Genomic DNA, 17942 nt, shown 5'->3' with positions numbered 1-17942 from the left:
TTGGTGGCCCTCCACCAAGCTCGTCTAGTTTGATGTCTTTCACAGAACATCTAACGAGCTCTGTGTAGAAGGAAATAATCACTTCCCCTCAATCTTCTGGTTCTGTTCCTGTTAATACAGCCCAGGATACCACTTGCTTTTGCTCACAGGACACACTGCTGGCTCGTGTTCTGCTTTCTGTCTGTCAGACCCCCAGCCAATCTTTGCCTGGGGTTCTTCCTTCAGATGCAGGACTTAGCGTTTGTCTCTGTTGAATTTCACGAGGTTTCTGTCAGCCACTTCCTTCAGCCTTGCTGCAGGTAAGTGACATCCACTCCTCTCCCCTCATCCACAAATCCTGCCATTTTTTACACAGAAGGTGGTCAGGTTGGTCAGGCCATGATTTACGCTTGGTAAACATATGTTGACTGTTCCCAGTCACCACCTTTTCATGTGTCCAGAAAGGTCTTCCAGGAAGACTTACTCCATGACTTTCCTAGAGACCAAAGGGAGGCTAACCAGCCTGTGGTTCCCTGGGCTGAACTTTTGGCCCGTTTTGAAGATAGGTGTAACATTTGCTATTCTCTAATCATTACGGATTACCCTGTTCTCCACAACCTATGATGGTAAAGAACAGCCCCATGAAAACATCACACAGTTATCTCAGTGCTCTTGAAAGCAGCTGACAAGCTGGTCCCATGGGCCTGCATGAGTCAAGTTCACACGTTTGTTTAAACATGTGCAGCAAGCCAATTCACAGGCCACTCAAGCAAGCAATGCTTAACTTCTATCCATGATGGATTTGTTTAAATGTCGTTTAAGGCAGAAAAACCTTGTCCTACCAATGATTTTAGGGCAACCACTCTATGTAAGCTGCTCCTTGTCAGCAAGATAAGAAATTGTAACTTATTTACTCCTCAGCTCTACCCAGTCAACCATTATATCACCCATCATGATCCTATGTGATTTTCATGCAATACATTACTAACCCAATAGGGTTGTTGTTGGGTTGGGTTTTTTTTTAATCCTTTGAAAGAGCCTCACATTTTGGCTATGATTTTTACTCTGGATTCCTCTGTCTGTTTAGACACTTTAAAGAACTCTCTAGCAATCACAGAACGTCTTTTCATTAGTGTGTTTCTTTAAGTAGCTCTATGCTTTCAGAAGTATATCCATCACATTACCTGACAAAAGTAATAAGTTTTGCTTCTAAAAAAAAAAGTTGCAATAAGAACTAAGTGAGTCCCTGCTGCCCATTCAGCTGATTAGCAGTCAGGTCTATGAATCTGTTGCATATTAGAATGAAGTTTAGCCAGAAGACTGAGAAGTGATTATTTCCTGCTACACAGAACTCATTAGATGGCATCTAGAATACTGTGTTTTGGTTCTCCCAGTGCAAGACAGACATCAAACTAGACGAGCTTGGTGGAGGGCCACCAAGACAGTTGGGAACTGGAGCACTTGCCCTACGAGGGGAGGCTGAGGGAACCAGGCTCATTCAGCCTGGAGACCAGAAGGCTTCAGGGAGGCCTAACAGCAGCCTTCCAGCTCCTATGAGAAGATTAATGAGATGGAATTAGTCTCTTCACAGTAGCACATGGCAGGAGGACAAGAGGTAACAGACATGTTGAAATAAGAGAGATTATGATAGGTATGGGGTGGAAATGTCATCGTCCCCCCCCACCCCCACCATGAGGACAGTTCATCAGTGGAGCAGGGGCCCAGGGTGGTTGTGTGGCCTCCATCACTGGAGGCTTTCAAGGGCCAACTGGATAAAGCCTCCTGGTCTCGCCTCATGGCTGATGCTACACTGAGCAGGACTAGAGGACTCCTCAGATCCCTTCTAACCCGAGTCATCTTGTGACCCTGTCAAGTATGACTATCCTTAATGAGATTGATTCATACTATTAAAAACAGGTAGCCACCAGGATAAGTTGCATTCTCATGTCCATAACAGTACAATCACTTGTTATTTTGGTTTTACTTGCTCACATTCTCCCTCAAGAAATAATAAATAACTAGAAGCAGTTTAATTCTATTTGATATGCAAAGTCAAAGTATTTGTCTTTAAAAGATCATTACAGAATAACATATTTCCCTAGGGCAGTCCTGTACTCTAAGAGCCATTTGTTCGGGATTGACCATGTGTTTGTACACAAAGAGAAGAGGCAGAAGGATGTATCAGGGAGAGAACAATGGTATCAGGTTGCAACACACCTTTTCAGATCAGATCTTCCCTTAATTGTGTACTTAGCACATCCTTGAACACAGCAACTACCTTTTGGGTTTTTACAGTATCCAAATACAGGATGCCCAGCAACATACCCTAGGGAGTACAGTATGAGCATGCACCCAAGCAGTGACAGAGGTAACAAACAACATGCTGACTTGCACGGGGGAGGGGTAGAGAAAGGATTTCAGAGGTGATCAAAACCCCACGAAGACAAATTTCCTTCTTTAAGGCTAGTCTACAAGAACAGTAACATTCATAAGCACTCCACAGAAAGAAATTAAAAATAAAATCAACCTAAACCATAAATAAAGTATTATTATCCTCCAAGATATTTAGTGAATGAAATATGTCCAGAGTCATCAGGAATGCTCTCATCTTTAGCTCTCTTCCTCTCAAAGAAAATTAAGCCTCTTGATTTCACTCCTCCATCGAGATTCTACCTTCCAGGAAGAGCCCATCAGCTTGAAATCTAGATTGTTCAAAGTGTAAATTCAACTAGTTTCAGTGCTTTCAGTAACAGGAATCGCCCTGCCCAAGGACCCTCCAAGCAATACCTGTGGTTTTATCATTCTTCTCCTCGTGTGTTTTACTCAAAAACACACTTCCCCTCCATTTCCTGCAAGGAAGGCCTGTAAAGGCGGTGAAACCAACTGCAGCAAGCTCAGAGGTCAATCACACAAAAAGTACTGTCAATTCACAAATTAAGAGAAGATTTGTATTGGCTTCTGGTCACACGTGTTTCTTCCCTCCACAAGCTTTCTCCTCCACAACTAGCATAAGGAGCACAAAATATGCTTTAAAGCAAATTTTAGGTGCCTCTAGTAGTATATCCATTCACACCTATCTCCAGGGAATACAGAAGTCCACTCTCTACTAAGAAATGAACTGCAACTTATTTGTTACAGCTGCTCTTCACATACACTTTACCTGATCTCCTAATGCAGGGAAGGACAAACATAACTGTATTGGAGGACAGCCTTGATACTAACTACCAGTGCATATGTCTTTCACCTATTTAAAAAAAAAATATATGTACCTCAACAACTAGTAACTAGTCATATTAAACCAACTTTTGAGAAGCAACCTCCATCTGATTTAAAGTTCCTCCCAGAGGAGAAAAGACAAGTTGTGGAGAAGCCACACATCTATATTTGACAAAACAAGAGCTAACTGTGGAAAACATTACTGCATTATACTCTCAGTATAGATCCACATTTCACCAGCTTGTAGCTCCTTCCAAAGATACTTCTCACTTTCACTACTTTATTAGCCTTCTTTCACATTTTCAATCTTTGGTTTCTCTTATTCTCCTTCCACTAAAAAGCTATGAACCTATTAACCTGTATTCTAATACTACAGGAACTAAGATTTTTTTCTTCTTTTAACCTCGAATGCTTTCAAATTAATTGTAATTTGAGCTCTCAAGAAAGGGACAAACATTAACTTGTTAACTTTTACCAACCTGATTACCAACCAAGAAAAAACCACAATACAGGGAAACAATTTTCTTATTATCCCATGCTTTTGACAGTTTAGGTATAAAGCATTGATCACTTTCCCTTACACTAAGTCAGGAGGAAATCATGTTGTTATCCATTACTATGTTTGGCCTTTTAAAGTCATGAGCAGGGCCTACCTATCAGAAATTCAAGAAACAAGCATAACGCTACACTGCTTTCTTGGCAGGCCCTTTCATTTAATGACACAGGCCCTCCCCTTTAAATAGCACCCAGATACTTCATGGATGGATGATAAACACGATAATATTAGTATTTCAACACTAGTACCAGTGTCCAGAGCATCCAACATAGTACCATATTGTTCTCTTTGACTAACAAAAGTATCCACCCGTTCTTCCTACGGAATTCAAATGCAAAAGAAAAGAAAATACGTTACTGCACATCCTTTCAGCCAGCAACAGTTACCGTATTTTAGCGGACTAAAAACGCGAGCTTCTAAGCACATTCAAATTGCCTAGCTTGACAGAGACTAAGAGGTGAGGCGTTGCAAACAAAAAAAAAGAAACCAAAAACAAAGTTACCAGCGACCACCACCACCTCTTTTGTGCTGCTCCCTTCGCACTCGAGCAAACGCAGCCTGCTCGGACAATAACCTTAAACAAGAAGATGAAAATACAGCTGGCGCACGCCGCACCGCAGCCTCACCGCTGCGGCACCTCCACGGACCCCGTCAGACGGCCTGCCTCCCTTCCCTTTGTTTTGGTCACTGAAGAGCACCGCTGACCCCTTACTTGCTCGCCAGCGTCCGCCTCGGAGGGAGCCTCCTCCCCTCCCCCAGAGGCCTCCGGGGCCCCCCGCGCCGGAGCGGGGCCCCTCGCACCCCCTCCCCGAGGGCTGGCGCGGCCGACGCGGGGCGGGGGGGGTGGGATGCGGCACCGGCGGCCCAAGCTGCGGGGCGCGCCGCCCCCCCTCCCCGCCGGGCCCGGCCGCCCCTCCCTCCCTCCCTCCCTCCTCCTCCACCCCCCGCCGCCCCGGCCCGCCCCCCCACCCCTCACCTCATTCGGTCTCTCCAGTGGTGCCAACCGCCTCATACAGGGAAATCGGCCACCTCAGGAGCCTCCCCCCGGCGCCCCGGTGCGGCCGGGTCCTCGGTGCGCAGCGGGACCCCCCCGAGCACGGACCCCGCGGCGCAGCGGAGGAAAAGGCGGCGGGGGAGGGGTCAGACCCGCTTCACAGACAGCCCGGCTCCACCATAGCCCCTCGCCATTTTTGTTTCCCGCGGAGGAGAAGCTGGTGCATTCTGGGAGCACAAAGGGCCTGGGCCCCGCCCCAGCGGGCCCCGCCTGCGCCGACAGGCAGCTCCTGGGCCAGGGGGCGGGGAGGAAGAGCGCCGCGGCGGAAGGACACAGGTGAAGCCGAACCTTTGCCGCTGGTGAACAAAGAGGGACTACTTTAGGCGTGCTTGCCGAAGCAGAGATCCCTGCCCGCCGCCCGGGACTCGTTGCGGCAGTGCCGAGGGCTGCGCGCTGCCCCGCCGGCCGCCGCCTATTGTTCCCCGCCGCACCTGTGGGGGGGCGGCCCGGGGCCGGGCAGCGCCGCCCGCCCCGCCGTACCCACCGCGCCCGGCGGCCCCGGCGGTCCCCCGCCCGGGTTCGGGGCCGCGGCGCAGCTCCCCGTATCGCCGGCGGTCGGCCCTGGCATCTAGAATGATCCAGAGAGGGCGGGAGGGCAGCCCGGCTTCGTGCCCGGGTGGCCGGTGAGGCGAGGCGAGGCCTGGCCCGCACCCGGCCCGGGTCCTGGAGGCTGCTGCGGCCACTTCGTGGTACCAAGGGCACGGGGCAGCGGGCCAAACAGAGTGCTGCTCTGCAGTGACCGTCATCGGGGTGCTGCCATTTTAGGAGACGAGCTAAACCTCGATTTCTGTTCTTAGCGGTAGCTGTGTTAGCCAAGCGAAATAGGCTTTTCACTTTGTGTCATCCAGAACAGCTTGGTTTTGTGAATAGTTTTTCAGACTGCAGTATTGGACCACGGTAGTCCCCATGATGAAATGCAGCGATTGCCCAACGCAGCGGTAACATACGTTACAAAGCGTGCCCTAACCCCGTAAGGGCAGTTGCTCAGCGCTGCTCAGGCCTCTCTGCAATACTGAAATGCAGATATTTACTGGATCAGATCTTGACGGCTGGTGTAAGAAGGCGCTCGGGGAACAGCTGAACCCGGCGGACTGGAGGGTGAATTTCCGATTCCCGTTTCTGTCCTGCTCATGCTGCACAAATTCCCAAAGCCTTCATCCCTCCTAGGATAAGCCACTGAAAATAAGACGCTGGATCCGTTTGCCATCCTGGGAAGGGGCACAGGGAGGGAAGTCTGGGCAGAGCACCGGAGTACAGCTTAGTCTGGTCAACTCCTAGTTACGTCAGAATAAAGCAGTATTTATGATCAAAATCTCTTGTTCGCAGTTGTTTTAAATACAAGTTTTAGGGGATAGTTCTCCCCTGGATGTGCTAACTAGACACTGTTCAGTAGTCGTGAACAGTGAAGAATCGTGAATCGTGAATAGTCTGCTGCTAAAAACAGACTTGCACAACACAAAGGCCCCTGGCTGCTCTTCACAGGTTTCACATACTGCGAACAGCAGTCAGGTACTTCTAGTGCTAAAGGCAAACGGTTACCAACAGGAGAAAAAAAATTGCACTTATGGGGAGATACACCTGCGTATAAGTTTTTATTTTTAAATCACAACAGTGGTGTGAGAACCAGTGTTTAGCTAAGTTAAAAAGCAAACTTTCTAGTCAGCGACAGAATAAACGTGATTAAACATGAACAATTGGCTCCCTCACAAGTTTTTTTAGTGTCATAGATGGAGGGTCTTAACCAGCCATGTCACGCGGTATCTTTGAAATGACTTAAAACTTCTCAAAGTCGGATCACTCCCCTATAATGTAAATTGTTTGTTTAACCACCAGCACCACCACCAAAAAAACCCCCACAAACCCAACAAACAAAAAGCTCCTGACCAACAAGGCACATGCCAGCTCTACCCTCCTTGTCCTTAGAATATCGCTCCCAGAAGCCGTTTGTGTAACCCCACCGCGGAGTTGCAGAGCTGCCTGGCCCCAGCTGGTCCACAAAGCACCACTTGTCACGAAGCGAGGGGTTGCTGCTGGAAGACCATTATCTGAGGGCAGCATGAAGAGACACTAGGGATCCCTATGTTACATAAGAATAATTAGAGTTTGATAAACTGATTAGTTTGCTATTTTAGGGATTGCACTAGTTAGGCCAGAATGTACCTCCCAAAGCTTGTTACCATTAGCTTTATTGCTACAAACAGCAGACCGTATCAATGTTTTCCCACAACCTAGATTCCACATAATATCTTTCTCCCATAATATCCGAGAAGTACAATATGAGCTTATAGCCAAACACCAAATAAAACCATTTCAAACTCTATATCCTTTAAGGCCAGCTATTACTGATAGCTAAAAAAATTCCAAGCCATGTATCTCCCACATACACACCTCGCCTCCCACCACCACCTTAATTTAGTAACTCATACCATAACATCCTTTTTTAATCAATTTGGCAGGTCACTGAATCGCCGTCCGACAGGAAACCCCTTTCTAGAGCAGTGACCGTGTGACTCCTACTCATCCAGTCCCTCTGCTAGACCAACTAAATCAAATGGCTGAGGTATACATAGCCCAGGGGACTTTAAGTTCAACAACTTGTACTCTGGGAGGAGAACTTTGTACTGGAAGAGTCACTTGCATTGTTCCTTTTCCCAAGCTGACCAGATTGTTACAGGGTTGGCAACCTTACTGGAAATGTGCACATGATCCTTTACAAATGGTTTTCAAGTTAAAATGCTCAAATCGGCAAACCTGTATTTGCAGCAGCAGGAGGATGGATCCTTGTTATCACTGGCGTATGTGGGGCAAAGAAATCAACAGCAATAGGAAAAAACCTAGTTTAAACACTCTTTCCACAATTCCCATTACTATACTATGAGACCTGGATGATTAATCTGATTTGGAGCAAGCCAGAATCTTTGTCTGCTTTCTGTTCAGTGCTAGTAGTAAAACAACTAGTTATTTCTTCTCTTAACATATGGCAAGACTGTATGTCATGACTTTAGAATGAACCTTCCTGCCTTTCTTTCTTTTTTGCCTTCCACTAATACCTGAAAACTATTTGAACATACAGTTTAAGCAATCTCTCCTGTTGTGTTTTCAATTCCAGACATATTATGTATATACTTCGAGGCACAGAGTGACCAAAGCCAAATTAAATTACATTCCCTCCAATGTCAGTAAGGGCTTTCCTGTGTAGAAGTTTCAGGAAAAAAAATAGTCTTTTATTATCTATCAAATTCTGCTTAATAATAGTTACATTCAGCTTTATTCCATCTCATCTTATACATAGCTTTATTTCAGAAAGGGGCTAAAGAATAACAACCTGGCCCTGTCTTTACCTCTGTTTATTTTTGTCCGTATACTGTTAGGCAAGCTCTTGCCATAAAGACATGCAAAAGCAAAGGCTTGGCTTTTTTAAATCATATCTTGCCTTGCTGGCACAGCAGAGAAAAAATAAATTTCATATTCAAAATGTAAATTTCCTAGTACCCAGTAGAGATGGATGAATTTGAAGAGTCAGAAACAGTGGCATTTCCCTTAGCCAATGGCCCTTCTCTCAAATGTTAACGGATTTTTTAAAGGCTGGTGTTATGTTCTATACTTTCCTTGCGACAATGGCCACATAAATATTAAACAAGCAAATGAAAACACACAAAACCCAAACGTGTAAGTCAGCAGTATATGTAGATGAGAGCACCAACTGCCGCACAGTATTATTTTCCATTACCTTATTGTATCACACAACGTAATGTCAAAATGATACCCTTGAACAAGACAATACTGTAAAGCTTATCCTTGTACAGATGGTTGTCATGACCACAATTCAGTAAGGAGGGAAAATTAGATCCCAGGCCATTTTCTCTGCATTGTTTAAGCATGGGAACAGCAAGGAAGCTCAACTGGGATCTTCCTATCTTAAATCAAGATAAATATGGTACATCTATTTTTACGTAAACATAATAATTAGTGAGACAATGCATGTATGCTGCATTGATTATGGCTCAACTCAGACAAGAATCTTCAATTTCAAGATTTAAAAAATAGGCAAGTGATGTTAAAAGATATAAAGAATTTTGTATTGTCTTACAACTACCTAACAATTGTCATAAAATTACAGTAATTATTATATCTTTACACTAAAGATACAAAAATAGGACAAAGAATATTTAAAAATATAGATCTTTAAATATTTTTCTAGATAGACAAGAATATGAATAATTTTTCATCCTTATATATCAGCAATACAGGGGAAAATAAATTAATATTACTGGATGTAAGGTACCCTGATATTGGTCTTCACACAGAAACACTTTACCATTCCCATCTTTTTTATAGAGGTATATCTTCTCAGAGATCAGGAAATCCTGAAAAAAACTGTCCTGTACTCCATCATCTTCTTGTGAATGTCGGGATCTTGCTTGATAAAGCTTAAACTGTAAATATCCCTTTAAATGTGTTCACTATCATGGTCATTGTTCACCCAATTTAGCCAGTCAAATACTATTTCTTCTGTTAAATTCAATGTATAGAAAACCAACATATTTGTCCCACTAATCCTAAGCAATTATTTCTTCATTATCTCCTTAATATTTAAAAATCTGCTGCTTGTAACTTTTGAAAATAGAATATTATGAGAGTATTGGAGTCCTAGTTTTGACTGTAAGTCTCCAAAGCGCTTCTGCAACACAGGCATTAAACAGCAATTACTGTGTGGGTTAGTGTATGATCCATTGGTATTACAATCTTTATTAGCCTTTGAACTAAGCCACATTTAAACTTGAAAACCATTAAAAGGTTGTTTACCTTCTAAAAAGTAACATTTAGCAATCTAACTCTGTTCTTTAAATCCTTCCCTGGCACTATTACTCAAAGCACCAAAGACACTTATTAAAAACAAAAAAAAACCTATGGGTGTTAGCTCTGCATCTAGTAACAGACACTTCAGATGCTTGAAAAAATGTCAAACAAGCTGCAACTTAAAAAGTCCTTAATACTCGATTAACTTAAAATTTTATTCCAGATGTGTAACCTTTCTGAAATGACTTTTAAAACATAAGTCAGGATTTTGTATGTCTGAGTGGTCTTTGGTAGGTGGATAGATAGTTTTTCAGGTGCTCTATAGTTCACAATTCAAAGTACTTACAAGCTATTCAATGTTCACCTAATTCTAATGTAAGACCTTAGTTATTCCTAATTTGCAGTTCATACCCCACCATGGCTGAAATCTCTCTGTTTGCTGGAAGTGGCTGAATAAGAAGCAATCCCTCAGTTCATATATGTATAACAGTGGAAAAAATAAAACTTGTAATAGACTGAGATATTCAAAGACTGAAACAGTAAGAGCTTGAGACATAGTGTTTCTACATTATTTACACCATCTTTGAGTAGGCTCGCTAAAGAGCGGGAAAGGCCTTTATTTTGAGAGAGTGTTTGTCTGGCACCTAAGTTATATTAATGCTTTTTTGGTACCTAAAGACAGTGAGTGAGGTCCGAAGGAGAAAAAATGAGTGCTTGAGTAAGTTCGGCCTTGCTGAGGGTGCTTATGCATGAGTTACTGTGTTCTTACTGGTCATACTGTCTTTTCTGTATTGAAGAATTCTGAGCATATGTAGCATTATTTTAGCTCCAGAAAATAGCTGTGAGAGAACTGCAGCTTATTGCTATTATAGCTAGTGGGAATTTTGTGAAGGTATGCAAGCGTAGTCCTGAGTAATCTTTCTTCCTGTCTTTTTCTTGTGAGACCAGTGCATAAAAACATGAGCTCATTACTCAGAGTTGGAATTTAAAGAGAGGTTTACTGCTCTCTCTGCACTGTCATTCTACTGCCGTGGTCATATAATCACCTTCTTTCAGAAAACAAACAGCTGCCAAGACTTGAAATTTTGGTTAATTGCCTGGATCAGAAAGAGGTTCCGGTTCCCAAACTCCCTGAGAATTCAGTCATGCGCTGGTGTGATGCATTCCATCCCCTACTCTCTATGCATAGATCTGAAAGCAGTTACTGAAGCTCTAGTGACTAAAGTTAAAATGCATAGTCAGCATTTCAGAGTTAAAGCCTAAGCAAGCATTTTATTCATTCACTTTAGCTCTGTTCTGCAGATTTGCAAAACTAATTGCAGTCTCGCATATTTTACATCGTGATGGGTTGTATCATGACTTCTTGAAGACTGTGGCATCATACAGTTCTACGGCAAGGTTTTCTCCGTCAGCATCTATGCTCCTTTGTGTACTGTAAAAATGTCTGCTAGAGCAGAATTTCCAGCTCTTGTGCGGTTAAATTTTGTAACAGTACAGACCAGACTTACCTCTTAACTCTAAACTGAAGTAAAAAAATGTTTAATGGCCCCTCAGGACACAGTTACATGGCAGAATATTACCGTTTCATCTGCGGTGAAAAATCTGTTCTGGACATCAGTCTGGCCGGAGGGAGAATTAGTACAGCATTCCTTCTGCTCTCCCACCACCTGGAATGCAGTATGGGCCTTCTCACAAGCTTTCAGCAGACCTGCCAAGTCCCACTCAGATGGAAAGGCCCTCACTTCTCTTATTTTCTTTTTTTTTTTTTTCCTAATACCATCTCTTTGTCTGATGAAGATGGAGACAAAGTACTTCTGAACAGTGCAGTATGATAGGATCCTGCTAACACTTACAGCTGTTTCCAGTCCAGTAAATTCAGCTGCAGGGACTGAGGATAAGGCAGTAGCCCTTTCTGTAGCTGCTGCCAGTCCAAGAGGGCTGCACGGAAAGAACCCTAAGTGGTCCCAGGCCAACACACTATCCAAGTCATCAATTCCATACTTCATTTTTCCACTGCTTATAAAATAGTGATGCTGTTACATTTGTTAACTTTGATATACTTAGGTAAAAGGTGCAATCTAAGTATCGTTCTTTTGGCTAATCCAAATGTAATAGCTATTGTCCGGCATATATTTTGATCTTTCCACCCTGATGCCATGCTATCTCAGCCTGAAAGCCCAGATTCTGTTCTAGCACAGCATTGTTTATCTGCAATCAGCTAAAAAAATCATACAGAAACAGCATCAAAATAAATTCTTATTACATCAGTCATTCGTTCTCTATTTTGACATCCTTCACACTGGCACTGACATCCCCATCTATACAGTGCTGACTCTGTCCCTAAAATCTGGGGCTGCCAGGACAGACAACATTTTTTTCTTTTTTTTTTTTTTTCCCATGCTATGTGCTTTTGTGATGAGTTAAAAACATTAGTTAAATATCAATGTAAAACCAAAGCAACAGTGCATTCACTTGCAACATCATCAGGCTGCAACACCATACTGTAAGCCAGATTGTGCCTCAGTAAACTAGTGAAATTCTTATAATGTATCAATAGAATAGTAGAAAAAAAATGGTCTTATCAACAGAGAAGAGCTGTATTTCTACTAGATTAATGTAGTTAAAATAGTCCCATCTGAAGCTGTCGTAGCACAGATGTAGTTACCAGATAGCTAAACTTCAAGACGGGTTTGGGAGAAGTGGGGGAATGTGGCACACGCGCACAGCCGGCTGAGCAGTCCCCTGCCCTAGCTTTTGCACCTGGGTGGGAGTGTGAACTTTGCAAAGCAGCTAATGTGAGCTAAGGGCTGGCAGTCCTGCTGCTTCCCTCCCGGCATGCTGCCAGGGATCCCCTTGAGCCTGCTTGGGTGCTCCTCTGACATTACAGTGACCTGCTTCATAGCAACAAGTAGTATAAACTAACCCCACAACAGTGGTAAATCGTTTTCTGCTGGTTCAGTCCCCTGAGCCTACTTCTCACAGAGTCAGGGGAGGCCTGGGCCGAAGGAGAGGGTGGTGAGGCGAGCCCCAGTGAGGGGCTGCGAGTCCAGCTCTTCTCTGCAAGTTGTAGCTGAGGGTACAGCTTCCTGACCCAGCCAAACTTGTCTGACAGCTGCTGCCATCTAAGGTTGCACTCGTCGTCTGCCATGGTATCTGTCCCCTGTGCCAGGAGCCGGACAGATGTGGCAGGTCAGTGAACGGCTCCAGCTGAAAAACATTACTTTTATGCATTATGTATACATAACACATATATGTATGTGTAAAAATGGCTTCATTTTCAGCCAGATCACTTTGCAGTGACTTCAAGAGTCTAGGAGCTGACAGTATATATACATTGAGGAGGGAGTACAGAACCAAGGTAGCAGAAGAGGTGATAAAAATGTTCATTTTAGAAAATGGAAATGCAAAGAGAAGAGGCTTATTTCTTACTCTGTTCCAGTTATAGAATGAAACATCTACAACAAGCCAACAGGGAAACATAAACTGACCTTCAGTTTGGCCCCATGGACTCCCATCTCTCTTTCAGATGGTCAAATGTATGTTTCATGGCTGTGGGCAGCTCATTAAGTGACAACTGAAATATTTCTGATTATGGGACAAGTGAGCTGCTTCTTGAGTCAGGAAAGCAGAAGTGTGCCAAGCAGGCCTGCCAGGTAGACATGCTGGCCCTGTGAATTCACTGATCCTGAAAAGCATCGTGTGATCACCTCAGCCCAACTGGAATTGAGGACCACATGCCTTCCCAGCCTGGGCAACAGTGGTGGCCATCCAGAGGTCTTTATGGCTCTGCTGTGTTCCATTACAGCAAATCAAAGTCCATCCTTCTGCCTATGAGTAATGCAAAGGGGAATATCCAGACCTGCCATAAGCAGATGCGAAGACAACTTCAGGATGAGAGAGACCACATTCAAAGTGCCTGCCTACATGAAAACACCCTAAAAAGCTGAGACAAATTAAACTTATGAAGACAATGCACAAAAGGGAAAGCATACTAAGTATGTGTGAGGATTATCTAATGCAGAAGTCAGTTTGCTATAGTTTAATTCTCCTTCAAATTACAGCTGTCTGTTGTCAGTTTGCCTCTCCCAGGACCTTTACCAGCTGTCTCAGATTTCTCAGGTAGGAACGATTCTAGAGCCGTACTTGCCAAGGACTGGAGGAAATGCAGGCAAGCATTAACAAGAGACTATGCTAGCATGCAGGTGGTTGCTAAAAGTAGAACTGATTGTCTTCTGCCCTGCCTGGAATTCAGCAAACAGACCAAGAGGTCAAGTAGTGATGGCCTCCGAGGACTTTTTAATTTACTGCAGGTTCTAGGATGTAAAACGTCTGTGACAGTAAAGATATAATGCTGTATCAGATTACTGGTGTGATTTAATTACCAGTGGATAGCCTGTGGTGAAAAGGGCATCCTTACTTGCTAGACCTGTAAATCCAGGTCTTATTTAAAAACATTTCTAAACAGAAACAGCAAATTTAGTATGAATTAATCACTGGTTGGATATGTAATTTTCTTCTGTTTAGAATCCACTTTGAATCATACACGATGGCTGGGAAGAGGGATGGAGAAAAAAAGAGATGGAAAAGTTCTGTCGTTTCCACTTTGTCCTGATTTTAAATTAAAACAAATTGTAACCATCAATTTCTGACACGTGGGAAACAATAGTGGTGGTTGGAGTTTGACTTGAAGTAAAACTGGAGATAAACCTATATCCTCAGTTGTGTGAGTGAGTCCAGGTTCAAACGAAACTGTGCAGAAGGGTTTTTATGTGGACGGTTGCAGGATGTGAACAGGAAGCTGGGATAAAACATAGGTGAAAGGAGGTCAGCTTGGATGTCAGCACACACTAAGTCTGTTTGTTTGTGTACATAGAGGCAGTCACAAAACAAGTGGATTGAAAACTCTGCAAATCTCACATCAAAGTTGACCTAAACTATAACAAGTTATTTAGTACCTATCTAGACAAAACAGAAAATAAATATCTGTAGTCATCTGAAGCATTTTCAAAGAAATGGCGCTACCTGTGTCAAACACAATGACTGCATTGACCAGCTACCTGTTAAGCCTTGTTAGAAGTGTAAAAGTCTAACAAAGACTCTCTATGTCTTCAAAGAACTGTTCCGTTTACCTCACCCACGACTAATATTTTTGCAGGTATACTCCCAAATCCCAAGCCCAAATTGGTTTTGTGGGTTGGAAATGCGGGTTTGTGGATTAAATCTCCTTTTGTGCAGCTACTTTGTAATAGAGAAGATCTAGAAAGGGTCAGATTGCCTGCTCTGTCGAAAGAAAATGCTTTATCTGCTACAACTTCTGTCGGGTTGTGATGGTGTTGTCATTTGAATGCTCTGTTTGGAAAGAGGCCTCTGAGCCTACGTACAATGAGAACTCGGGGCATGCACAACAGTTGCACTGTTCACCATAATAGCACTGAATATATTCAGTTTATCACAAAAGATATATTTTCAATGTGTTTCTTCTGAGCTAATAAACGCTTTAATTAACTGTAATAGTTTATACATTTAGACAAATTATAGCTATTTTTAATAGACTTAATTGTATATAAAATGCAGCCTTGGTTTCTTTTAAATGAAAGACAAGGAATCAAATAGCATGATTTCTGATGTAGCTTCATACAGAGCAATCTTAAAATACATCTTTGAGGCCTATGTTCTTACAGATACCGTATCGTCAAATAAGAAAATGACTTTAGTTGCAGTTCCACGACACATTTTCTTTAGCAGTCGGGCTGGTTTAAGAAGTTCCCACCACAACCTCCTTTTCAGGCACTCTCCATGCACCCGGAGTGCAGGCAAAAACTGTTTGTTCAGCTGTGCTGTGAATTTCATCACAGAAACAATCTGGTTTAAAAATAACCTCTAATTAAAAATAATTGAATAATATTGATGGTCTAGGTTATAAAGCTGTCTCAGAACAGTTTTGTCCAGATTGGGGGACGGAGAGGAGGGGGTGGGAGCAGGGATGACTGTGACACAGAAATAAAACGAGCTGGGAGGGGGCAGGGGAAAAAGCACTTCTGTTGTGAACTTCAGCGTTGCTGAAAAAGCATGTGGCAGAACTCGTCAGTGAGAGCTGCAGCGCTGCGCAGAGCCAGGCGCGCAGAGCCTTGCAGGAACCAGGCACAAACCTCCTTTGACAAGATACTTGTATAGTATATTGATATGATGTAGTCAGTCTATGACTGCAGCGATACTGATCTCCCCAAAGTTAAATGAAGCATATAGATAAATGTAATACTGCATACTACATTAGCATAAGCTTGATCATTTACTTTAAGAGTTTTAAACTGTTAGTACTCCAAATTGCCTTTTGTCATTCAACTAGGGGAAAAAAACACCTTTAAAAATGCTGTAACCTAGTAGTTATTGTGTTGTCGTTCATTTATTACTTTGTATAGATGGATCAAAACCATCTGTTGTTCAGAAATGTGGAAGAACTCAAAGAATATATTTTAGACTGCTGAATTTATTCTGCTTGGATATTTTTAATGATTTAAGAAAATTCGTGTGTGAATGCAGTTCCATACTTTGCTTAAAACCGCATTTTTCCTTCTAAAAAAATAAGTATAAAGTAGTTCTACTTTATTCAAGTAATTTTCTTTGTAGTGGGAATTGCTGCTAAGTACTGTAGAAATTTAGATGTTGACAAATTTAATATAATTCAATTAATACCTTATGCCTGCTGGGATATTTTCTATCAACAAGCTCACAGTACTTTCTATAAAGTAGGCTACAGGAATTAATTAATATACAATCAATAGACTGCCTACTCTAGGGATCGAAAAAGGCATCTGCTCTGTGCCAGGACTATACTTGACTGTCTGGCTGTTTGTTTTGTTGCTTGTTTAAAGGGAATTGAAAACTGTTTTATCTAAAAAAAACCAATGGTGAATACTTAAGTAGATGAACTGTACATATAGTTAGTTAACAGCTTGGAATTTAAGCACTACATTGCTGCTTCCTTCATAAGGGGTGATAAGCTTTTTAAGAAAGTTCATGTATTACAAATTACCTCAGAATGACCAACTTTAATAAGATAATACCAAAAAGAAAAAAAAAAAAAAGGATTTAGACCTAAAAAAATTATAATCCTTACAATTAGAGGTTTTCTAAAAGGAAATATTTATTTCCTAAGGATTTCTGCTAATTGTTACTGCTTCTCCAGGGTGCTGTCAGAATCTTCTAACAATTCGGTACAAAATTTCTGCATTTCACGTATAGAGATTTTGAATGTAGCAAACCCAGTAAGCCAAAGTGTTATGTCTTGAGTAATTTCTGCCAATATCATGAAGACTGACTGATAAGGCAGGCCAGTACATTGTATTAATTCTTGCATACAGGGCCAGATTCTCAGCTTCATTAAAGCGTGTGAACTGAAGCAGATTTATGTATGTATGATTTAAGGCCCGAAGGAATTATTAGTTCAGTTCAGATTCCTACATAACACAATGATTCATTCACTCTGCCCAGCAAATCCCTGGGCTGGAGTATATATTTTAAGGCGACATCAGTTTTAGGGCAAATTTGAAGAGCTTTTCTTCTTAACCCATTTTAAGCAGTTCCTGTTCCTGTCGCTTCTTCCAAATGCCAAGCTATTCCTGCATCTCTGAATATGACAGCCTTTTGAGTGGCATGCGCAATCAAACCAGAGAACTGATGCGGCTTTTTTCTTTTTCTGTGTTATTTTTAATTTAGGTTCAGCAAACAGTTCACCGTTCAGCTACGCAAACCAGTTGCATGGCAGAAGAGAGAGAACAGCATGGGAGTAGGTGTAAGTAGTAGAGGACGAGAGGAAAAGGCTTCACATCATAGCAGCTCTGTTATCTGTAGTTGCTCTTCTGCCCATTTTTCTCCTCCGTACCATAGCTGGCAGAAGGCAGGGCATATCTGTACCTCACTAGCGGAGGTTCACAGTCTAGCATTTTAGTGTGAACTGACGTTCACAGGCAATTAAAGCAAATATGCTAGACTGTGAATTGAAACAGTTCTGTTGTGGAAATGTCCTCCGGCAGAGGGGATGGCAGGACAGCTGGGGGTAGCAATGCATTAAACCATTGCAGCTGTTTTCCTCACTGCACTTAAGTCAGATCTCTTAATTAAGTACACCACGTGTTGAAAAATGTACTACCCTGCTAGGTAATTTGTTCCAATACTAAACCTCCTTAGGAGTTAAAAATGAACATCTTCTTTCTGAATTGAATTCTGCTGACATCTTCTCATCATCAACCTTCTTACATCAGCGTCTGCTAGCTTCAGTACTGGAATTCAGTATTTAGAATCTAAGTAGGAGTTTTGAAAGAGTGTGGGGTAGAACTT

The 17942-nt window shown here is 42.6% G+C and overlaps 1 protein-coding gene across 2 annotated transcripts in view; it reads right to left on the bottom strand.

The window, feature by feature from the left end:
• MTF2 (metal response element binding transcription factor 2) overlaps positions 1-4987 on the bottom strand; it is a 29201-nt gene extending 24214 nt beyond the window's left edge. For both annotated transcript variants that reach the window (XM_087733685.1, XM_087733686.1), the window contains exon 1: positions 4728-4987. In XM_087733685.1, the coding sequence (XP_087589811.1) occupies positions 4728-4732 (5 nt within the window). In that variant the 5' untranslated portion in view covers positions 4733-4987. The remainder of the gene's footprint in view (positions 1-4727) is intronic.
• Positions 4988-17942: the final 12955 nt, after the last annotated feature.

This window comes from Nipponia nippon, unplaced genomic scaffold (assembly GCF_047370975.1).
Source record: "Nipponia nippon isolate SJK-2023a ecotype South Korea unplaced genomic scaffold, ASM4737097v1 scaffold_5, whole genome shotgun sequence".
NCBI lineage: Eukaryota > Metazoa > Chordata > Aves > Pelecaniformes > Threskiornithidae > Nipponia > Nipponia nippon.
Note: the sequence above shows the minus strand (reverse complement) of the source record. Positions and strands in the feature narration are given on the sequence as shown.